This window comes from Chiloscyllium punctatum, chromosome 31, assembly GCF_047496795.1.
Source record: "Chiloscyllium punctatum isolate Juve2018m chromosome 31, sChiPun1.3, whole genome shotgun sequence".
NCBI lineage: Eukaryota > Metazoa > Chordata > Chondrichthyes > Orectolobiformes > Hemiscylliidae > Chiloscyllium > Chiloscyllium punctatum.
The window spans coordinates 50,283,595-50,308,922 of record NC_092769.1 but is presented as its reverse complement, the minus strand read 5'-3'; the positions used below and the strand labels follow the sequence as shown (position 1 = coordinate 50,308,922).

The window sequence follows — 25,328 nt, the reverse complement described above, 5'->3', positions numbered from 1 at the left end:
ATGTATGGACTGTCCTGTTCTAGTTCATTAGATGCTCTTTCAAAAGTTTACCGAGGTGTTATTTATCCCTGCCAACTCATTTTTTTTGTTTCTCAGGCACACAGCTTTCCTTTACTATGCATTTTAGGGTCGGAGCAATTTGAAAACAAAGATGCAGGGAGAGACATTCTGCAATGTAAGGAGGTGCTTCTAATCTCCGAGTCCAAACTGTTTAGTGACACACACTCACATTCTGAACATAATCACTTTAGACATGCTCCATATTAGGTTCTAAACTGAATTTAGAAACGCAGATTAGAAATGGTATGTTATTTTGTAAAGTGAGAGAGACTTTGAGTGACAGCAAAAATAAAGTCACTAATTTTGTTGGTTAATAATATTATTGAAGTTCTTTTTAGCTTTATCTGCTTGTGGTGGAATGTAGAATTAAAGGGAGTTAACTTCGAATTGAATATTCTATATATAAACACTTTGGACAAGCTCTGTGTTCAGTTCTCTAAATTGAATTTTGAAATGTTTAGTATGAATTACATGTTATTTTGTATTGGGACAGAGACTGGCAGTGTCCTGGGAAAACAAGCTCAATTGTTTTACTAGCTGGTAATATGTTTGAACTTTGATTTTAGTTTTATCTGCTTGTGAATGAATGTAGAAATAAAGGGAGCTAACATCCGAATGAATTTGTTTTTTTTAAACAAAATACTTGCAACTATCATGTGAAACAGACCTGAAGATACTCAATTTTACTTCCACCATTTAAATAAAAACACTCCCAAAGAAGCTATTCAGCAAAATAAATATCCCAAGATGTGTATATGTCCATGTTTAAGCGTAACCTCGTAAATACATGATCCCATGTGTTCGGGCTGTACAAGCTGAGACCAGGATCCAGTCTGAGCCTCCAGCAGGAAACCAACAGGCGGAAGCTGTAAGCCTGCCCTTTCCGATGGCCATATAAATCCTGGGCACTAGACCGTAATTCAACACTCCTGGGTCGGCTCTGTTTAGAAAGATCTTGACAGAACCGCTTCCCACAAGTTATCAGAATGATTGTGTCGACAATTTTTCTCAGTTTATTCCTTACTTTCTTATCATGTGAGTGTTTTTTGTTCAAGTCTGTCTTTGTCATCACTGTCTCAATGTTAGTCGACCGCAGGAATGTAAAAGACTCAGCCATCATTTAATCTGCATTAATGCTCATGGTTTATTTGTTTTCTTTTTGAAAGTTGTCCAGTCGGAGATTGTGTTGACTCAGCCAGAGGCAGAGACTGGCTGTCCCGGAGGCAACCTGAAACTGACCTGTAAAGCCAGCGGCTTCGATCTTAGCAGCTACTACATGAACTGGGTCCGACAGGTTCCCGGACAGGGTCTGGAGTGGCTGCTTCAGTACTATAGTTCATCCAACAGTAACTATGCACCAGCGATTAAGAATCGATTTACTGCGTCCAAAGACAATTCAAACAACATTTTCGCGTTGGACATGGGGAACCTGAAGATCGAAGACACCGCCATCTATTACTGTGCAAGAGACCACAGCGAGAGGAACCAGGGCTGGACCCATTCAAAAACAGCTCGAGTGAACATTTTGTCAATTCCATCATAAACTGACGGTCAGTACGAGTTTTAAATGCAATTATACCAACTGCGATCAGAAGCAGACCTCAGGCTGCCTTTTACAAAACTATCAAAGAGGAAATGTACCATTTAAACTAGCAAACTGGTGACACAATGGGACAATGTTTTGGGCATGTCGTATATACTGCTAACACTTCCATCAATTAAATGCTCGGACAAAATGTTAGTTTTAATATATCTAACAGCTCAGGAAATCACTGCTAATTGTTATGTCAACAATGGCATTAATTCTAAACATGATCAGGACTAAATGGCTCTTTCAAATGAAAATTGAGAGCGAGAGTAAAGAACAGAGAATGAGTGTACTGGTCTACATCATTGTGATAGCTGGAGTGACACTGCAATTATGATCAATACAAAAACCTATTTAGCCTCCATTGTTTGAAACTAGTCAGTGATTACATCTACAAACCGTCTTAACTTGCAGTGCAGTATTAATTCTGTGGGGTTTAATGCCAGTATCACTATTTAATTTGTAAAAGTGTTGGGTAATTATCGATACACCATTTGGGGATTTTGAGAATCAGCTCATGTGTTACTCTGTGAAGTATAAAACAGTATTAAAATTTATCAAGAATGATCAGAATTCACTTGCACAATTATGTGATGAAGATTTATTGTGACTTTATTTTGCCTGTGGTTCTGAAAATTTAAAATGATGGTAAACTTTTGATTTGTTTTATGCAGAGCTAGTTATTGTGTGACCCAGTCCAGAGAATGTAACACTGTGACTATCTTGATTACTGGGGCCAAGGGACCATGGTGACAGTGTCTTCAGGTAAGAACTATGAACTTTCTTCGTAACTTTTTAAAAATTTTCAATTCATGTGACTAATTTCTGAATTAAATGAAACTCAGATTCTGTGCTGAGTTTGGTTTGGTTCGGATTGATTTTTGTTCAGACTGATTATAGACTTCAGTTAAGGCTCAGCAAACAGATAAAATGGTGATGATGGCGTCAGTTGCTCCGTGTATCTCTTTTTTTTGATCAGATGGGCATTCTGTGTGGCTGGGTTACTTGAAACACCTAATGTCTCTTAAACAGTCAGCTATAAATAATGTTTAATGTCAGTGACACCCTGACTGTGAGTTTTATTGTCAACAACAAACGCTAAGAATTCAAAGATGTTTGAGATATTACCAAACATGATTAAAATATGCTAAAATATCATTATTCATTTCTTGAATATATGTTCTTACCATGATTACATTTTCTCATTTATTTTGTTGATGACAAGCAGGTTAGAAACTGTCATAAAATTTTCTTGCGGTGCTATATTGCAATTTGTTGATTAGATTCTGAATTGTTTTACTTGATTCTGTTGAATTGAGTTGATTGGATTTTGGCTTTGTATTTACTTGGTTTTGTTGAAGTGTGTTGATTGGTATTTGAAATTGTTTTATTTGATTCTGTTGAAGTGAATTGGTTGGATTCTGATTATGTTTCATTCCAATCTGTTGTTTTGAGTTGATTGGATTCTGATTTTATTTTCCTTGATTCTGTTGAATTGAGTTGATTGAATTCTTATTCAATTGGTGGAATTGATCAGCATTTTCATGCTTTCTGTAACTGGTGTTTTCTTTCTGGTGAGGAGATTGTCTCTCTGGATTACTGTTCATTACCAATATTTGTGAAGTTCTATTGTTTTTCATGAATCATTTCTGCATTTGTTCAACTTATATGACACATTTTTCTCTGCTTGATTGAAAAAATTACATCCATTTGTAACGGTCTGAAAACCAACTTATGGCAGAAACCCAGAAGTGTGAGAAATGAAAAAGATAAGTTTTTAATGCATTGAATTTTTAAAAAAAGAACTCAGTTCTAATTGTAAACTAACTGAATTTTGTTTTGAGTAGCCTCATTCAAAATAAAACTTGGAACTAAAATCTGAAACTGCAGAATTGAACAGATTATGTAATTGAAACTAACTTAAAATTATAATGTGGTAATATTTGTCCATTCAGTAATTTTGTTTTGACCATGAAGTGATTAATGAATATATGCCTTCAACCACTCTACTGTGTGCTGCACAGGATTGTCATGATCAAGAAGGGTGTGCAGGTTGGAAATAAATTGAACTGTTGCCAGAAACGTTACAGCTTTAAGTGTTAAGTCCCCTCACAAACAAGGTTGCTGTTATGACTTGTTATTTCTATTCAATTTAATCATTAGTTTGCTTGATTCTGAGCAGCTTTGTTAGACTTCAATTTATTTTTTTTGTGTGAGTTTAAATCATGTTCTTGGTTCTTCTGAAAATGTTTGCAGAGCCAGTTCTGCTGCAAACACACCATGTTGTGATCTGGTGATTGTTCATCTGTTGAGGAAGGACTGTGCTTGGGTAACATTAAATGTGTTATATTTGGGAAACCGTTTCTGGTTTCTACATTGTTTTGCAATGTTAACACGGTAGGTGACAGTGAACCACTCCAGGTTCCTCATTCAATGCAATCAGCATGCGAGTTGAAATTTCATAAAGCCTATTATTAAGTGAAAGGCAAATCGCAAAGGTTTTAGAAATGAAGGGAAAACAGATACCTTTGGGCGCCATTTTTACCTAAAAGTAATAATTAAGGATTAATCTAATCCATGCTTTCCAATCCAAATTCAGAACTCCACTATCTAGTTCAATCACACGGTCTGTCTTTAAACAGTTTACAAGTCAGAGAGAAATATAAATAGCATTTCAAAAGTCTAATGTTCTAATAGTTCTTGCTCTTGAGCAAAAATGCCATGACTGTGTTATAATTGATCAAGAAACACCTTTCAATTCCGCTGTACACTACATACATATTTTTCTGACTGGAAAAGATCATTCGCAAAGACCATTTGGAAATTCTGCACAATTCTATGAAGAACAGATCAGTTTCACTGCTTTGATCAGTTTCACACGTAAGTTGAGTTAATTCATTGTTATGTCCCTGATTAAACTGGATTTGCAGGATAAAAATAAAACATTAACTGAATTATTTAATCTGCACAGTGCTTTATGTGTTCCCAATCTGTGCATTTTAATTAAATAGTTACATTTTACAAAAAAAAATCAACTGAAGAGTCATTCTTTCGGAAACAACTGCAAAAGTGAATTATGTGACCAAGGACAAATTTTGAATTAATTAAAATAATTCACTCATGAACTCGCAGGGCAGCATGGTGGCTCAGTGGTTGGCACTGCTACCTCACAGCACCAGGATCCCAAATTCGATTCCACCCTCTGGTGACTGCCTGTGTGGAGTTTGCACATTCTCCCTGTGTCTGCATGGGTTTCCTTCGGGCGCTCTGGTTTCCTACCACAATCCAAAAGATGCGCAGGTCAGGTGATTTGTCCAATTTAGCACAGCCGTAGTGTTCAGGGATGTCTAGGTTAGAGTGCATTAGTCAGGGGTAAATATAAATTATGGGGAATGGGTCTGGTTGGGCTGCTGACTGTTCAGAGGGTCAGTGTGGAATTGTTGGGCCAAATGGCCTGTTTCCATACTGTAGGAACTCTACTCTTACAACCATGGGAGTACTTGCTGCAAACGCAGAGAATTCATTTTACATCGATGTGTTCAGACATATGCAGAGTTCACAAATTTGCAGAAGACATGAACTAGAGAATAACGGAGCACATTGTTTATTCATACACTGAAAATAGAGTAATATTTATTTTAATTAATATACTTGACCGATTTATTGCAATGTAGCGATCCGAAGGAATCTGCTCACATTTGTTAAGTGTGACAATCGTTTAGATTAGATTTCCTGCAGTATGTATCGGGCCATTTGGCCCAACAAGTCCACACCGACCGTCTGAAGAGTAACCCACCCAGACCCATTCCCCTACCCTATATTTACCCCTGACTAATGCACCTAACACTATGGACAATATAGCATGACCAGTTCACCTGACATGCACATCTTTGGATTGTGTGAGGAAACCCACACAGACACAGGGGAGATTGTGTAAACTCCACATAGGCAGTCACCCAAGGCTGGAACCGAGCCTGGGTACCTGGATCAGTGAGGCAGCAGTGCCCACATTTACTTAGACATCTGTTAAAGCGGGCAACTGCAGACAGAAGCATGTTTTCAATTCATACCTTTTTAAACATTTTCGTTCATTAAAAGCAGTAAACAAAAAAATGACCTTGCCCTGATTCCTTCAACAGAAATGCTTTCCACACTGGAATGCAGTATTGACTTTATGCAGTGCATGCAAAATCTCCCCAGTTCAAGGAACGTTTTAAGAATATGTAAAAATAGTTTAGTGAATAATCCATTGCCTCCGGATCTGTGCTTTAATTGGCGATATTTCCCACCTCAATCATTTTATTAAATACAATGACTTATTAAGTTTATTAACTCAGTGGTTATTCATGTTCATTGTGAACACATTCTCGTTCACATTAATCCACTGGTTAGTTCCTCTGATGAATGTTCAAGTACAGTGAATATATTTGACGTGAGGAGTTGAGCAATGTATCCTCTTGGATTAAGTCTGTTGTACAGTTTGTTTCAGTGCTATTTCTGACTAACTTGTCAACGGTCCTGACCATTTGTAAATTGTCCAGTTCGGATCCCTGAATCTCAGAAGTTCAATTTCATCTCTCGCTTCAAAACCATTTTTATCGGTCAGAAATACAATATTCGATTAGGTGCCTCAGAATTGAGAGCCCTGACTAAGTTGTTCCAATCAGAACGAACGTTTCAGGAACAAAAGGCAGATAGCAAGAGTTTTGAAATTGGTTGTTGGCAACAAGAGATACTTGATTGAGCGAGGCAGATGGAAATATGCTGTAAACTTTCTTTGTGCCCCAGTTATGCAGGACATGTTTCGTGGCACAATGTAGAATCAGAATTTTTTTGCATCTTATTATTTGAAAACCTATTATCAGCTGTTAATGTCACTGGCAATGGTCATATTACACTTCAAAACATTTTAATCTTTTTCAGACTAAGTAGACCATCTGGTGCAGCAACGTTCACAGGGGAAAGAGGAAGGGAGTTCGAGGTTGGAATCCAGTGACAGTGAATTGATGGCAATACAATTCCTAGTTTTATTCCTCTGTAGTTCCCATAGAGTGTGAACAATTCGGAGCTGCTATCAAAGTATTCTTGGATAAATGTTGAAATGTTACTTTCATTGTACAAACATTCTGGAACAATTCCTGGTTGTTGGAAGGTGTTAATAACTAACATGGTTTATGTACTGTCAAAACAGGTGGGCTGTGTTCTCTGTGATAGTGTCGAGCTCATTGTGTTCAGGTCTGTTGTGATGTTGTAGTAGTGTCCCTGAGTCTGTGCCAGGTGGCCTGTGTTCACTTCCAACCTGTTAGAGAGGTATGTAACACCATCTCTTATCAGGTTACTTCAGTGCAAGAAAGCAGATTGAGATGTTTGGGTGTTTGTTGGAATTCCACTCACAGAGGCCAGTGAAATCTAATCAATCGCTGTCCTGACTTGTGTCTCTTAGATATTAAACAGAATTTTGGCAGTTAGCAGCTTTTTCCAGATCAATATTTGTTCACAAGCGTTTGGGCATCGCTAGATGGTGTTAATGGAGTAAGTGCTCACCTTTATATTAAACCAGTGCTGTAGCTGAATTTGATTGTTCAGTCCGGTGGGAGTTCCGCTGAACCCAACACTTGCAGCAGATGGAGATAGCTTTTGAGTTGGTCTTCAATTGCTATCTCTGACCATCCAGTACCTCTGCTAAGAATCCTTTCTCAAACAGGAGTCAAGCCAACGTAATCACTGTTTATCTCAACAGGTGTGAGCTCTTGTGCCAAATTCATGAAAACAATTTGGTGAAGAGGGGGTCTCTGGATGTGAAAGGTTAACCTTGCCTTCTCTCCACAGGAGCTGCTAGACCTGCTGAGTTTCTTCAGAAATTTTTGTCTTTTATTTTGGTTTTCTAGCATTTAAAGTTTGTTGTTTCATTGAAAAAAGTTCTGTTTGATTAAACACGTTCTTCAGAGAAAAGATGCATTTGAACAAATTGTGAATGTTCAGAGATATTAAATATCAGAGAATCATTGAATTTGAGCGCCCTGATCTCGAGCTGGAGTTTCACAAGAAACTATTATGAAGTAACAACCCACTCCAGAGTGCAGTGGCTGCTGTAATTGGGTGGAAATTATTTTGATCACTCAAATAGAGAATGTCAATGATCTCGTTCCAAATAATCAACAGAATTTTTTTCAAGCATGTGTGAAACAATTAATTTGTTGAAATATTTTAATAAAAAGTGTTCACCGCCAGTGCTAGCTTAATGAATGACACAATGATAGGAAGGTAGGAGCAAGAGGAGGGCACTCAGCCCCTCAAGCTGTTCCACCACTTACTTAGATCATGGAGCATCTGTGAGCTCAATCCCTTTGGCTAAAACTCTTCAACACCTTTGATTAACAAGCAAAAACTATCCCAGATTTACTGATTCAGTAAACATAGGGAGACACCATTTCTGAAAGACATTCCTGTGAGTACTGTGAAACAATGAGGCTGGAATTAATTGCTCATGAAAGTAAACTTTAAATCTCTGACTATTCCCAACTGAAACATCCCAATCATCATATTTCATTAATTTAACACTATACTTCCCTGGAATAAAGAAATATAATGTGTGATTGCCTTGCTAAAAATGAGGGATGCTTGATTCCTATTATATGATTAAGAAATAGCTCTGTTCCTTCAGTGAAAACACAGTCAAATCACACAAAAGGAAACCATGTCATCTTGTGTAGACACACAAGTGCCTCTATTAATTTACAATTCTTCCAGTGGTTGTTTGAATCTCTAGACCGGTGTGGAAGTGTCAGACTTTTTATATTGCCTTGAGAAACCAGTTGTCATCAGTCTATTTGAATTGCTGAAGTTGGTGTGGTATTAGCACATTGACAGCGCTGGTAGGAAGTGAGTCCCATGGCTGTGATTGAGGAAGAGGAAACTGGCAGGGAAATAGTTGAGAGTCAAGTTGAAGTCTGATTTGGAGGAAAGCTTTCAGGAGAAGCATTTGCATACATGTGCGCCCTTATCCTCAAGGGTCACAATTTTGGAACATGCTGCCGAAGGGATATGACAGCATGCAAAATGGAAGCTGAAGAAGGCACCTTGGCCCCTCTAGAAGGCTATTCCATTCATGGGATCATCATTAATCTTGCTGCTCACCAATCTTCCCAACACTCGATAACATTGAACCTGATTGTTTACTATTCAGCAAAAGAATGGTGAACCTTTGGAATTCTCCACCACAGAAATTGATTGAGGACAAAACATTAAATGATTTCAATAAGGAGATAGATTCCTTCAATCCTTAAAAAAATGCTACAGATATGTGGGAGAAAGGGAAACAGGCTACAATATTGGTTGAAAGCCATGAAAACATTGAATGGGACATGGTTTGTAAGTTTGCATGTAACGCCAACATTGGTGGTATAATTGGCAGTGAAAGTTATCTAAAGGTACAATGAGATCTTGATCAGCTGGGCCAATGGGCTGAGGAGTGGCAGAAGGAGTTTAATTGAAATGAATACGACGTGTTGCTTTTTGAGAAGTTAAATCAGGTCACAACTTACAGAGTTAATGGTAGGGCATTGGATAGTGATGTTTAAACACAGGGCCTTGAGGGTCCAGACTCATAGAGTCTTACAGAGTTAATGGTAGGGCACTGGGTAGTGATGTTGAACACTGAGGAACCTGAGGGTTCAGACTCATAGATTCTTGAAAGCGTTGTCTCAAGTACCTAGTGTGTTGAAGGTGTTTTGCACATGTACCTTCATTGGTCAGAGCACTGAGTGCAGGAGTTAGGGCTTCATGTTGTAACTGTCCAAAACATTGGAATGAACTGCCAGAGGAAGTGGTCCATGCAGAGATAAATCCAACATTTAGAAGACATTTGAACAGCTTCAGGAACAGGATAGGTCTGGATGGATATGGGCCAAAGGCAGGCAAGTGGAATTAGTTTAATTTGGGAACTCTGGTCAGCATGGATGAGCTGGACCAAAGGAACTGTTTCTGTGCTGTACGACTTTATGACTCACTGACTTTATGGTGGAGTAGGCTCAAAGTTGGAAGGTGGTGAGCAAGTGAGGGGCTAGATTGGGCATGTGGGAGAGTTTGGGCTGGTAGGCTGTGAGGTGTTGGCTGGCTGCTGGGTAAGCTTGCATGCACTCTGTCTGGCAAGGTGGCATCAAGGTAAATGGTAATGGTCACAGGATAATTTGTTCGAATTGTGCTTGGTAGGTGAGGGGTAGTTTGAGCTGAAATGCAGGAGGTCTGTCTTTGCCAGACAGGTTTATGGAGAGGTGGGCAGGATGCCAGGCTGGTTAGTGTAGCGGTGGGCAGAGTGCCAGGATGTTTCAGGGTGGAAGGTCACTGTAATGAAGTGACAGGTGGACGTGTTGTCAAAATGCAAAGCTCGGAGTCTGGCAAAATGGTAGGTTGTAAAGCACAGATGTGAAAGGAGTGAGGATGCAATGTGCACAGGTTGACTTGGGTAAGATGTAAGGTCAGTGATCAAGGGCTGAGGTCATGTCTTGGGTAGTGGGCTTTTGTCAGAGGTTGTGAAAATGATGGTGCCAGGTCCAGTCAGGGCCAGATTCACCATGGCCCATGTGCAGGGTGGCAGGAGTGTAAATGAGTGAAAGGAATTGAGATCATATGTCCATCTGGAATATAGAATATAGAACATTGCAGTGCTGTACAGGCCCTTCAGCCCTCGATGTTGCGCTGACCTGTGGAACCAATCTGAAGCCTATCTGTCCTACACTATTCCATTTTCATGCATATATTTATCCAATGACCTTTTAAATGCCCTTAAAGTTGGCGAGTGTACTATTGTTGCAGGCAGTGCGGTCCATGCCCCGACTCCTCTCTGAGTAAAGAAACAACCTCTGACATCTATCATCTATGTCCTCTCCTGCTAGCCATCACTATTCAAGGAAAAGGACTTTCACTGTCCACCCTCTGTTTATCTTTTATGTGTCAATTAAGTCACCTCTCAACCTTCTTCTCTCAAACAAAAAGAGCCTCAAGACCCTCGTCCTTTCCTCATTAAACCTTCACTCCATACCAGACAACATCCTGGTAAACCTCCTCTGATCTCTTCCAAAGCTTCCACATTCTCTCTATAATGTGGTGACCAGAACAGTACACAATACTCCCAAGTGCGGCCACACCAGAGTTTTGTACAGCTGCAGCCTAACCTCGTGGTTCTGAAACTCAGTCCCTCTATTGATGAAAGCCAACAGAAAGTATGCCTTCTAAATAACTCTTATCAAACTGGCTGTCAACTTTTCAGGATCTATGTACATGGACACCGAGATTTCTCTTCTCAGCTATACTACCAATATGGATTGCCTTGGATGTGTTTTGTGTGATAGGGGTTGTGTGTTCCGGGCATGAATGGGTAGGGTTTGTCAATGTGAGTGGAAATTTAGGTCTAGACAGAGTAAGTGCAGTGGTTAGTCTGAAAGATGAGGTTTGGTTGTGAAATGCGTGTCAATTTGATAGCTATTAAAGTTAAAGATTACCAGTTCATTTCTCAAATCATATTTACGTAAATACTCAGCTGTAACATTCTAAAGCCTCTGAACCTTAATGGTCCTCCATTTTTCAGAGGCCTCCAGAATTCAGATAATTGTAAATTAGATGTTTCAACTTCCAGACAATTGGCATGAGTTCAGCCGTGACAGCCCTCCTCCCTGTCCCAGTGCTCAGCTCCTGCCTGTGCTGCTGCTGCAGTGACCTTCCTCCCAGAGAGAACATTCTGCCTTGCATTGATAAGTGAGGAAGGCTCACTGGACCTGATTTCCAAGTATGGGGACAGCAAACACGAGGGGACACAACTTTAAAGTGAGGGGAGATATGTATAAGACAGATGTCAGAGGTAGTTTCTTTACTCATTGAGTAGTAAGGGAATGGAATGCTTTGCCTGCAACGGTAGTAGATTCGCCAAGATTAAGTCATCATTGGACAGGCTTGGATGCTGCCTGAACTGCTGTGATCTTCCAGCACCACTTATCCAGAAATGGGATTTCCAGCATCTGTAGTCATTGTTTTTACTTCGGCATACAGACGTACATGGAATAGTGTAGGTGGGATGGGCTTCAGATTAGTATGACAGGGTGGCGCAACATGGAGGGCCGAAGGGCCTGTATTGCACTGTAATGTTCTATGTTCTATGATTCACTCTGATTTCTCTCCGGGGGTACTGCCAGCCGTTGGGTATTTCCAGCAGCACGGTACCTCGTGGACCAGCACGCTGGTTCCGTGGTTAGCGCTGCTGCCTCACAGTGCTAGGGACTCGGGTTCCATTCCAGCCTCGGGTGACTGTCTGTGTGGAGTTGGCACTTTCTCCCCAGGTCTGTGTGCGTTTCCTCCCACAGTCCAAAGATGTGCAAGCTGGGGGAATTGCAAATGTTGTGTTCAGTGATTGGGAGGTTCGGTGCATTAGTCAGGGTTAACTGTAGCATAATAGGGTAGGGGAATAGGTCTGGATGAGTTACTTTTCAGAGGGTGGGTGTGGACTTGTTGGGCCAAATGGCCTGTTTGCACACACTGTAGAATTTCGATGAATCTGCATTTCCTTGGTTTGTATTTTGTGAAACTTCTTTGCTCTTCACAGCAATCCAGTGAAAGTGTCAGTTGGTGACATCTTCAAAGTTACTGGGGTGGGATCAGGATGTTCTTCTTCCTAAATTATATGGCAATGGTCAAGGTTGAGGGCATGTTTCTAAAGAAGGAACCAATGATCATGATCAGCAACTGGTAGGAAACAAAAATAAACTCCAGTTATGCTGTAGACTTCAGCGGGAGCATACTGGCAAACGTTTACAGCCTAGGATACATTTGAGTAACTGGTAAGGTCAAATGAACAGAAACTAACATGCTCAATTGGTTATTCTATTGTAGAGACACCATCTCCCCCCACGCTTTATGGCCTGGTCTCCTCCTGTCAGGAGCACGACACCGGTTCTGCGACCTTTGGTTGTTGGCGATGGATTATTCCCCTGACGTCACCAAGGTCACCTGGAAGAAAGGTGGGGAGTTAATCACGACTGGATTTAAGACTTACCCATCAGTGAGAAACAAGAAGGGAACCTACACCCTGAGCAGCCAGTTAACCCTGCCCGAGTCAGCGGCAGATTGCCCCAGCAAAATCTACTGTGAGGTTCAACACAGCGGGTCACACAAGAGCAAAGAAATGCCATGTTCAGGTACGTGTTGTGGGAACTGAGATAAACAGAGCATCTAGGATTAATATGAAGAAGGCATTATTTATAACCGTTTTCACAGAATCACCTTATACAGCACAGGAAAAAGGCCCTTTGATCCATCCAGTTCACGCCTATCAATAACAGCCACCGAACTATTCCAGTCTCATGTGCCAGCACCTGATCCATTGCCTTGTGGGCCTTGCCCTTGCAAGGATGCATCGCAATACTTCATACCTATTATGAGGGGCTCAGTCTCTACATGACTTATAGGTGCTGAGCTCAAGGCTAACACCACCCTCCGTTTGATTTTGTTTTCCCCTAAGATCCACTTGGAAGCTCCTGGCCTTACCTTCTCTCTCCATCAAGGGGAAAGGTTTCATCCAGTTTACCCTGTCTATCCCTAAAATAATTCTAGACATCATGATAATCTTCTCCCTAATTGTCCTCTGCTCCAAGGAAAACCCCTGTCTATCTAAAGTATTTTCTTAACTGAAACCCTCCAACCCAGGCAAGATCCTGGCAAATCTCATCAATACTGCCTTCAGTGTAATCACATTCCTTCGATAACATGCATACAACGCTTCAGTATGACCTAACCAGTGATCTATTAAGTTCCAGTATCATCTCCCTACTCTTCATTGTCAATGTCTCGGCTCATAAAAGCAAATATCCTCTCACCTTCTTAGCCTCTTTATCCAGACGACACAGTACTATAGGGGATCGGTGGGTACATGCCCCAAAGATCCTCAGGCCTTTCCAGGGTTCCACCATTCAAAACGTCATACCTCACAGGTTCTTCTGCCGAATTACATCACCTTACATTTATGCAGAATAATTTCCATTTGCAACTTCTCTTCACATACAACCAACCCTTGTATATCCTCCTGCAATCTAAAGCCATTATGCTCATGACTTACCAACATGACAGTTTTCATTTCATCTGTGAATTCACTGGTTAATCCTCCTAAATTTGAGTCTTAATCATTAGTATGTAAGAGAAATAACAAGGAAATCAAACCAATCCCTACAGAGCACCAGGAGACATAGATTTCCAGTCACACAGACACCCGATGACTATTATCCCCTGCTCCCACCACTCAGCCAGTTCTCGATCCAATCTGTCAAATTAACTCCGATCCCATTGGCTCTGATTATTTCTATCATCTGGACATCGAGTTATCTCTCTGAAAACTACTATCAAATTCTTACACAAGACTTCCTCTCAATAAAACTGTGCTGAAAATTGTTGATTTATCTTCCAAATGAAGACTAATTTCACTTCTCAATAGTTTCCCTACCACTGAGATGAGCTTGACAGATCTGTGTTTTCATTATTTATACCTTCCTTCGTCCTGCATGACAGTGCAACGTTGGCTGATCTACACTCACTTGGCACAAGTGCTGTGGCCAGACAGGAATTCTAAATTATTGTCAGCGACCCAACTATTTCATCCTTTGCATCGCTCAACAGCTCGGTATACTTTTCATCTGCCCTGGAAATATAACCACTTTTCATTCAGCAAGACAACACAGAACATCACGTCATGTGTCCTAATTTCTGAAAACTACATCACAACACCCCTCCATGTTTTCTGTCCCCACATTGTCCTTCTTACTACTGAACACTGGCACAACACGTTCGTCTTGACCACAACCTAATCCTCTGGCTCCACTCCAATAATACACTTAATGAGCATTACTGTTTCCTGAATAATTCTTTTATTATGAATGAGCGTGTAACTTTTAAAAATATTTTCCTTTATTTTGACTGCTATTATTTTCTCATGGTCCCTTTTGCTCTTCTAATTCCTCTGTCTTTCAAACTCCCCCTTGAACGTTCTGTACTCCATACTAATTCCTATTGTTTTGAGATTTCAGTATCGACCGGAAGCCTCCCTTGTTTCTCTTTATCTCATCCTCCATGCCCTTTGGTGTCCAGAGCCCACTGCATTCTTGGTCCCACTCAGTGGCTTCCTGGGAAATGCCCTCCCTGTGATTTTCTTATCTCTCTCTTAAATGTGTCACACTGCTCTGACTCAGATTTACCAATAAGTGTCAGCTTCTAATCCACTCTGGTCAAGTCATTACCTGATCTTACTAAAATTGTCCTTCCCTTTTTCAGAACTTTGGGCCAATTTCTATTCCTTTGCAGTACAATCTGAAATCCAACTGATTTACGATCACTGTCTGCAAAGTGCTCCACCATTGACGTTTTACCCACTGGGCCGACTTCATTCCCTAAAGTTAAGTCCAGATTCACCCCTCTCTTGCAAGGTCTGGATTAAAATTCTCAGTATTAAACACATACTTTGTTAAAATATTCTCCTGGGGGCATTTTCAGAATTCTGCTCCCTCTAAATTTTTGACAAAATGATATCCAAGCCTATGCTGAGGAAGTTAAAAACCTCTTTTCTCATTCCCCTATTTAATTTACATTTCTCTGAAATTTGCCCATGTATGTTCACTTGGTCTTTTGGACCTATAGTAAGGTCTATCGTGCTCTCCCAGTAGTTATGTTTGCTGTATTTTGGTTTTGAAGTACTGTCCATTTGCCTTTGTTCGAGGAGGTATCCATGGTTTCATTTCTCTTTAAAGCCTAAAATACTCTTGTCAGAATTGCGACAGAAGCAACATTCTGCACTGCACACCCCCAGCCCTCATCCTTTTCCATCTTTCCTTGTCTCACCTGAAGGCACTAAATCCTGGAATATTGAATAGCTACTCCTGCCCCGCTCTCAATATGTCTCTGTGATGGCAACCGCATCATTTCCTCATTTATGCCAGTAATTTGTCTGCCTTGTTCATCAGACTCTGTCATTAAAACGAATACCATCCAACATTGTTATCTCCCTTTTGATGTTACCGGCCTATAGTTTCTATGCCTCTTTGACTCCCTTGCTGTGTCCTATAATTTTAGCCTTTCACATTGTCCTGCTGATCTTTCTGTGTGGATCCCAGCTTCTCCAGCACTCTGCACAATTATGATTCTTGTATCCATTAACCACAAGAAACCTTGATATATGAGAACTGATTGTATTTGTTCTGAAATTCGTCAGATAATTTATGCATTGTGTTTCCTAATGATCTAGTTATTCTCCCACCAACTCTTCTCCTAACTGTGAGCTCCAGTGAAGAAATCGCAAGCAGCAAGTTTGCAACCGTCGTCTGTTCAATCATCGATTTCCATCCGAAGTCAATCTCCGTGAGTTGGTTGAAAAATGGCCGACCCTTGGATTCTGGCTTCTTCACGTCTCCCGTGTGTGAGGCAAACGGGAACTTCTCGGTGACGAGTCGGCTGATGGTCCCTTCTGGTGAATGGTTCAACAGCGCAGTCTATACCTGCCAGGTCACTCATGGAGAGAACATTCAAAGTAAAAACATCACCGCACTCCAGGGTAAGAGACACACACTGAGAGAGCTAAAAATCATTCTAAACTCTGATGTGAATCAAACACGCTCATTTATCAGGCGTAGTAAACAGTACGGTACAGCTTCTCGTTTCCCAACATGCCACATATCGCATTTCAGTTTGAGTGTTACATTAGCATTGCTCATGACTCAACATTTTGGCAAGTCAGAACAGCATGTTTCCTCTCTGTTGAAGATAGATAAATAGACAGTGAGCTTTGTTAAATAGTTTATTGCCTGACCATGCTGGGAGAGGCGTTCAGAGGGCCGCTTCAAGGATAAGTTTGGGGGTGGAGGGGGGGGATATTGGAGAGATATCTGATTGAAACATAGAAAATACTGAGAGACTGAGGTCGGGTGAACGTGGAATAGATGTTTTGACTGGTAGGCAAGACTCGGACCCAAGGGCACAGTCTCAGGGTCAAAGGGGCACCGTTTAGAACTGAAATGTGGGGAGAAATTTCTTCAGCCAGACGGTGATGAGGCTGTGGAACTTGTTGCTGCAGAGGGCTGTGGAGGCCAGGCCATTGTGTGTATTCAAGCCAGAGATAGATCGGCTCTTGTTTAGAGAAGACAGTAGAATGGCTGTAGCCCGAAACATCGATGTTCCTGCTCGTCGGATGCTGCCTGACCTGCTGTGCTTTTCCAGCATCATTCTGATCTAAACTCTGGGTTGGCCGTACAGCCTTATTCTGATCCTCTATCTTATGATGTTGTGGTCTCAAAAAGACGTGGTTAAAATATGCAGTGACCCTTACTTGAAAATAAATCAAAATGCGTTCAATGCTTCATTCCCTGCTCAGGAATGACCTGTTGGCCTTGGACATTGTACGACATCGATTTTTATCTGGTACTGAGCTCTTTAACTTCATTTATGGGATCAGACCACAGACCAAGTGGGTATCACATCAACTGGGATAAACGTGATCTCACTGAGCTTCTTTCAGATGCTCTCTGTAATTAGTGGATGAGGCAGGAGAATAAATTCTGGTAAGAACGGTCCAATAGTGATGAATGAACTGGGAACTCGAGACAGGCTGATTTAGCCTGGTTTGTGGTAGCGATGTTTACACAGTGAGTAGTGGATGTCTATAAAATTAGTGCACATTTCCATCGTGTTTGTAGATTAATTTAAGACGCTTTTGTTTGTTTTTTTCTCCCCTGCTCTATGAAGAAATTAAAAAACGCACCTTCGTAAATAAACTGAAAGTACAGACCAGTTATGAACAAACTGAATGGAGGGAAAGACTTAAGGAGATGGGTGTCCTTCTCGATATCCAATGCTGTACTCAATGTCTTGTTTTCTGATCTGCTCCAAACACAGCTCACAAGGAACAATGACATAAATTAGAGAATGACATCACACCAATAACGCAAAGTATTTTTGATCACGTTAAATATAATGAACAGAATTTCCATGGCTGTTCACCGCTCCTGTAACACTTTAGAACTCTGCAAAGAGAATAATTATTGTTTATTATCATTTGTCGAAAATGTAGGATGTGATTTGGCAGTCAGCATGACCAGCAGCATTTGCACCTAAGGGTTATGAACATAGAAATGAACTCATTATATTGAGATTACCCTTGTCACAAGTATCAAAAGATGGTGTTAAGTGAGAGACAGACTCTGAAAGAAAGGTAATTCCATGAGTTACATGATGGTATCTTCGATTATTTTATTTTTTTTCAGGTTTCACTTGTTACAAAGCCAGTGTTCTTTAGGAGTAATTACACAGGGTATGTTATAGGTAATCACAAATGCTTTCACAAATCAAAATACATCAACAACAGTAAGCATCGTTTCAGCAATAGTTGGAGTTGCCATTTTGAAGGTGGTGTCTTCACCCTGTGAAGAAGTAATCTGAAGATTGGCTGTTTGTATCATAAAGGGGCATTTTTCATTGACTTTGATTTTTGTTTCATAGAAGATACCGAGTGCCACCCTAACACCGTTAAAATCCTCCCACCGCCAGTAGAACAAATCTTACTGGAGGCTACGGTGACGTTAACCTGCGTTGTGTCCAATTTTCCTTCTGGAGTCAACGTGACCTGGAAACAAGAAAAGAAGCCTCTGAAAACAGAGATTGCTGACCAGCCTGGACAGAATCCCGACAGCGTGATCAGCAAATTAGACATTTCTACTGAAGCCTGGCTGAGTGGCGTTACTTTTGAATGTGTTGTGTACCATCAGAATCTACCGACTCCGCGGAGAGACTCCATCCACAAGGAGAAAGGTGAGCGGTGAGATTAAAGCACAAAGGATCCCATGTGTAATCCAGATCCAGTTACATCAATGTCAGGCTTTGATTGGTAATGAACAAACACCATTGGGAGGATTAATGATGCATCTGAAGGCAGGATAGTTAGGTAGCTGATTAAGAAAAAGATGGACCAAAGGATATAGTATTCTGATTCAGTCAGATAAAGTGGGAAGAAGCCTGGGTTGTGACCTCACCATCAGCAATGACAGTTGGACAGAATGTCCTTGTTGTGGGCTGGAAACATGGAGGCAACTTTCACATTAAACTCGACTTTTTTTACTGGACAGAATGTGGACCATTCTGCTCCTTTAGTTAACGGAAGTAAATAAATCCCAAATTAAACATGGCATATTTTAATATTTAGTGAAATTGTGATATTGGTTCAGGATTTTTTGGTTGATTTATATTTGTCTCAAATATTCTGCAGTGATTAATCCGCTGGAGCCATCAGTGTCGGTCCTCCTACCACCAACAGAAGAAATCTCCGCTCAGAGGTTTCTCTCCCTCACCTGTTTAGTGAGAGGTTTCTCCCCCCGAGAGATCTTCGTCAAGTGGACAAACAATGACAAGCCGGTGAATCCCAGTAACTACAAGAACACCGAGGTGATGGCGGAGAGTGACAACATCTCCTTCTTCATGTACAGCCTGTTATCCATTACAGCGGAGGAGTGGGCCAGCGGTGCTTCTTACTCCTGTGTGGTGGGACATGAAGCGATTCCACTGAAGATCATCAACAGAACAGTCGATAAATCCAGCGGTAAACCGAGTTTTGTAAACATTTCGCTTGCACTGATGGACACTGTTAATTCATGTCAATAAAAATCTCAAAGTTGCATTTAATAATTCAACAGAAGTAATAGAAGTGTTTTTTTTTCCCTCCAGTTGTGAGTTAAATACTGAATTAATTGTTTTCCATCCTGACTTCCATTCCATCTGTGCACTTAAAGTGGATTATTAACAGTTCTAGGACAAGTGTCTTGTGCAGTTCATGTTCTCTGCTCAGATACACCCTGGGTCAGAGACAGAGTAAAGCTCACTCATTGCAGGATTCCGCCAAATACCTTATGCATCCTAAATCCCTCTGTGACAAAATCTGACAATGTCCATTTTATGTCAAGGGTAGAGCACGAGTTTTGAACTTGGTGTTCTTGATTCCCCCGATTGGACACTCTGACAAAATTCATGTCAGTTTTAAACTGCCATATTGCACCAATTGGAAATGTAAATTTAAGACACGTTAAAATTAAATTTGATTGGAACATACCAATCGTAAATAGTGCAGAACAGTTTGAATGTAACCTTTGTTTCTGGGGAACTGCCAGGGATCTTGCACCAGCGCATGAGTTGACAGAATGTATCTTCACTTTCACACCAAAGACAATCAACAGATAAGTTGTCGTGAAGCAGAGGGGAGGGGAACGATGAATGGTCTGTCCTCGTGCTCCCTGTGAAGAGTTTTCATGGAAGATGTCCTCTGAAATGTCACCCAGTTACTAGCAGGAACAGTTAGTTTCTTGCTTACTGTCCAAAGATTTAACATTTCCATGCAAAATAATACCTTTGAAGCATGTTGGACATGCTTGGCTCTGTTAACAAATGATTAACATTGATTCCCATAATCCAAAACTGGTGTTTGCATCGTCCCGGTTTGTATTCCATAGGTTTGTCTCAGTTTTCTGGAGCACATGGGGTCAATTCTGGTATTCGAATACCTGATATCATTTTGTTTCACATACAGAACACAAGTAGACATTTTCTAATAAACATATTCAGAAATGTTATCTCTTGGGCAGTGGGGATTTGAACTCAAGACTTTTCTCTCAGAGACAGAAATTCTATCACTGCAACAGAAGTGTTGCTCATAAAACACTTATCTCTCCATGACGATGGGAAATGTTTCCTACAACACCAAGGTCAGATCTAATTAAATCCATTAAAATTAGAACAATAAATTAGAATAATAAAAATTGCAGTCTGGTATAAGAACAGATACAGAGAGATGATCACAAATACACTCGTAATGACACATATACGAGCTTTCACCTAAAGACACATATTTATGTGCACACTCAAATGTGCAGATAGATGTCACATATGCATACTCACACAGAGCCACACATGCAAGTGGCACTTGAACACTCTCTAAGCTCATACAAAAACTCACATACACCGAATGAAAATCATTTGCACAAATGAACAGGGGTACTCACACATAACCATGAGAAACATAGACACACGGTAACACACAAATACATTTACATTCATACAGTACAATGCGTACAGACACACACGCATGAACACAGATACAAATTCCGAAAAATGTCCTCCCACTTGTCAACTCACACAGGTACGTAAGTGCACAGAGATAAATATTAATATCATAATTTTCCCATTTTCAGAATCACAAACATACAATGACAGAGGCAGCTTAATTAGTTATTTTTAAACCACATTGATCAGCATGGATACAATATCACATGTACACACAAATTCAGAGTCTCACATGCAGACACACAAGTGCATAGATCAACAAATAGAGAGGCGTTTATTAAATAAGGTTAATGGGTACAAGCATCAGCAAGCATCCACAAACAATAACACAAACAAGCTTATCAGGAGATGGTTTAGGAAAGATTGCCACACAAGCAAAAATCATCATATAAATATAAACATCCATCAAAGCATAACATTGCATGCTAACATTTATTAAGCATAAACATGAAAATAACCTAGTTGTAGGTAGGATCTGAAACAGACACATAAGCACACGTTTTAGATAGCAATAATGAAAAGTAAACACTCACAAAGACATTACAAGATAAGCATAGGAGCAGCAACGAAGTGGAATATTAGCATAATGATGCTTACAGAATGTGAAAAGACCAAAATTTAGGTGCACAAACACATGAGCACACCAGCAGTAAAGGAACACGAATATGTTTATTCATGCACAGACTCCAACATGGGCAAGAGTGAAGTAAGAGACTCTCATAACCACATGCACAAACATTAAAGGAAAATCAAACACACCAAGCAGTAGATCAAATAAATTAAGGGACACATGTACAAACACTTATTCCTAAATGTACAGATCCTACAAACAAAAATATGAAGCAATGTCCTGACTGTGATGTCACTTATATTCATGATTTGCCAAGCAATTGGTCACCAATACATAAAGATGAGAACCACATTTGAACTTTTATTCAGTGATGGCCACAATTTTCAACTAAAGTGCTGTCACAGCCTATATTTAAAATATAATGATATAATTAAAATAATCATTCATAATAAGCATTCCTCAAATAATAATATCCTTAAATAATAGATTGAAAGAAAAATAATTTAAAACGTTCTGACATGGACAATGAAGAAAGAACATGTGCAGTTAGTATTTGTAATTTCTTGCTGAGAGTCAATAATGCACTAATAGATACAGATAAGAGTCACACTTGAGAAATACCTGATTGCTTTTTGAAGATGTAATGGTCTCTAATTACATGACTTGGATGCAGATAGATCAATCTGGATCAATAAACAATCTAAATGCGTTCTCTCGGCTTTATATTCATAGATTCAATAGATCGCACTTGGATTGAAGACTATGAGGATGATAACAGCAACATCTGGACAACTGCTTCCACGTTCATTACCTTGTTCTTCCTGAGTATTTTCTACAGCGCTGCTGTCACTCTGGTGAAGGTGAGAATAATCACATCTTTCTCATGCCAAGTAGCCCAATATGTTTTGTGAAATCTCTAAGTGTGCCATTGAATAAACATTAAATCTGAAAGTCCCTGATCATAAATATCTGCGTCATTGCTTTATCTCTCTTTTCCAGGTTAAGTGAATGAATTGTGGACCCCCTTGATTTTCCTGATCTGCTTATCAAGGTCTCTGAATTCCCAATCTACAATCTGTCCTGTTGCTGACTCTAACAGTGAGATTACTTCAGTTTATCAGCATGTAACTCAGACAATTATTGATGGATTTTCCTTTTTACTTTGATATCTTTGAGATGGTTGTGGTTGGTCGAATTTGTAGCTTCCCAGTTGTTTGAAGCACATTTGTTTTGTTTTTATTAGTTCCTTACTCAGAATGGTTGCCTACCCTTTCTGATGGGCCTTTCTACTCCCTTTCTTGTGACTGTTACTGATGTAACCCTTTCTGATGAGACTTTGTATTCCCTTTCTTGTGACTGTTACTGATGTACAGAAAATTCCCAGCTCACAGCGTATGTGTTCTCATCTCAATGTGGCATCAGCCATTATATTCACTTCTGTTAGCTTTTACATCAACTTTTTGGATAAAAATGCTTTCTGAAATTGTTAATAAATCTCAAATAAATATGCACTAACCTTGAGTTTACTTAATTCTTTCTTCAAGGCCAGTCAGTAATAATACATTTTCCCACATCCTACTCCTTTCCCAGCCAAATGCTTTCATTTTTTCTGTTTGGTTGTGTTTCAAAAAGTCATTTAGTTTAATGCTGCGCTACCATGCAGCCCACTAATGTAAATACATCTATCACACGATATGGCTGATGGAACACTCCAGAGGCAGAATGATTAGAGAACATTTCCTCTTATGCACAAAGGGTCACGACCTCGGGTCATCTAATGATACAAATGAGGAGCTTTGCTCCACCAGAAGCCTATAAAAGGCAGGCAAAGGAGTTTGAAACTTTACTCTACACCGTCTAAACTAAAAGTGCTCCCAACGTGGGGAAAGCCTGGGTTAGTAATGCAGAAATCGCCACCTAAAGCTCCCAACGAAACATTCATCAGCCAAAAATATCACCGTTCAGTCAGGTATTCACACACAACACGGGCACAATCCAAGGGCGGATTCTCAGAACTGGAGTTTTTCTCACACCTAAATCTCATGGAGCACAATTCCTGGGATCTATTTGACACACCACACCTGTCAAATCCCAGGGAATGAGACTGAGATCTATCTGAGACAGGGATATTACAGGACAGCAACCCTCACAAATAATAAATCAGAGGTCGATGTTGATCAGGCAAGGCAGAGCTCATGAGTCCTTGAAATATTCAGCCATTGGGATCTATGTGACGCAAGACGGAATTGAGAACCAATCAGAGCAACTGTTCACAGAGTCTGGAAACTATCAGCAGAGGAGAACAGTCCCAATTTCTCAGAGTTGGTGAGGTGTATCATTCCGGGAATAATGTTGTGAATCAGTCACACACTCAATCTCGTAACTTCGCATGTTTTCAAAAACGTGGCACTGGAAACAAGATGCAACATTCCAGATGAGACAAGAGACTGTTTTATTTGAGTTTAATATAATTGCTTTGTGTTTGTTCTCTGCAGCGTTATTGATGAAGTAGGGATTATTTGCTCTTCTGTGCACGTGTCATGGTACATTCCCTGATTTGTGCACATACACACAGGGGATCATCTGCTCCTTCACCCCTTTGGGTTTACTCCCTTACTATTGTATGTTCCTCTGAGTTCATCACAAAACAAAGAAGCACGTCACACCTCCCTGAGTCTGAGATCTATCTGACACACCGATATTAATGAATAACAATCCTCAAAAATTATAAATCGCAGGTTGATTTTGATCAGGGAAAGCAGAGATGAGAAGTTCTGGAAACCCTGCTGCTTTCCATGTCCTGTCCCACAAACCCCTCTGCCAAACTTGATGCTCTTAGCTGTTCTTCCAATATCCTAACATTTTACCTTAAATTGCTATTAATATTTTTCTGTAATTTTGCATTATATACCAAAGCACAGGGTGAACCAACAAGGACTCCAAACACTGAACTCTGAGAAGGTACACAATAAGGCAACCTACATTCTGAATCGGCAAACCCCCGTAAACAAATAGTTGACAAGTACAAAACAGCGGCTGAGATTAACTTGAACTCATCAAAATAAAAGGAAAGTCCTCTGGAGGTACAGCGGTGTAGGCAAGACCTGGGCAGACAGAATGGAGATCGGTTTGTAAAATTCTTGTTTATATCCAGAATTTTCCTTCCACACAATGTAACCTTTTATTTCCCATCACCCAAATCATCCATGGTATCTTTATTTTCAGCTACGAACCATCACCAGTAAACTGAATAATTTATGTTCAAAGCCCATCCCACCATCAAAGGTTCGGCAGAAATAGGAAGAGCTAGAAGGAGATTGGAGTCAATTTTTCTTGTGGTGAAATATAAGTGCTGTTCTAACACAAGGTAATTCTGAGGGATGGTCCAGTGAAGCTATGTGGATGGAACTCATAAATAAGAAGGGCATGATTAATTTGATGCAATTGTAATAGACCCCCAGTAGTCAGAGTGAAATTGAGTAACAAATATGTTGAAAGATCTTATTTATATGTAAGAATAATTGGATTGTAACAATCACAAATTTTAAACTTCCAAACATAAAGTGGGACAGCCATGGTCTTAAGAGCTTGGATGGTGAGGAATTTGGTAAGTGCTAAAGTCAATTTTCTACATTAATATGCAGATGTAACTATCACAGAAGCAGCAAACCTGACCTACTCTTGTGATACAAGGCAGGGCAAGTGACTGAATGGCTAGTTGGGGAGCTTTTTGGGGCCGGGGTCATAATTCGATTAGTTGTAAAATATCGATGGAAAGGATTGGCATTATATATAAGTTAAAGTTCTTAATTGGACTGGAGCAAATTTTGATAGTATGAGACAAAAAAACTTTCAAGGGTTGATTGGAGTAGACTGTTTGCAGCTCAAGGGATGGCTGGCAAGAGTGAAGCTTTCAGAAGTAAGATAATGTGAGTCCAGAGGCGTGATGTTCCTGTTAGTGTGAAGATTAGGCTGGTAAGA

General features: G+C 40.2%; 1 long non-coding RNA gene and 1 gene segment (V, D, J or C); both read left to right on the top strand.

Moving 5' to 3' along the window:
• The first annotated feature begins 1,244 nt into the window (after positions 1 to 1,244).
• On the top strand, positions 1,245 to 13,023 carry LOC140456827 (uncharacterized). The gene is made up of 3 exons (XR_011953164.1): positions 1,245 to 1,610; positions 2,323 to 2,413; positions 12,530 to 13,023. It is a non-coding gene; the product is annotated as an uncharacterized lncRNA (long non-coding RNA).
• Positions 13,024 to 13,402: 379 nt separating this feature from the next.
• On the top strand, positions 13,403 to 22,464 carry LOC140456879 (Ig heavy chain C region-like). The segment is given in 6 exon segments: positions 13,403 to 13,541; positions 15,891 to 16,229; positions 18,170 to 18,478; positions 18,933 to 19,262; positions 22,080 to 22,207; positions 22,347 to 22,464. Coding segments are annotated over 6 exon segments (1,254 nt in total).
• Positions 22,465 to 25,328: the final 2,864 nt, after the last annotated feature.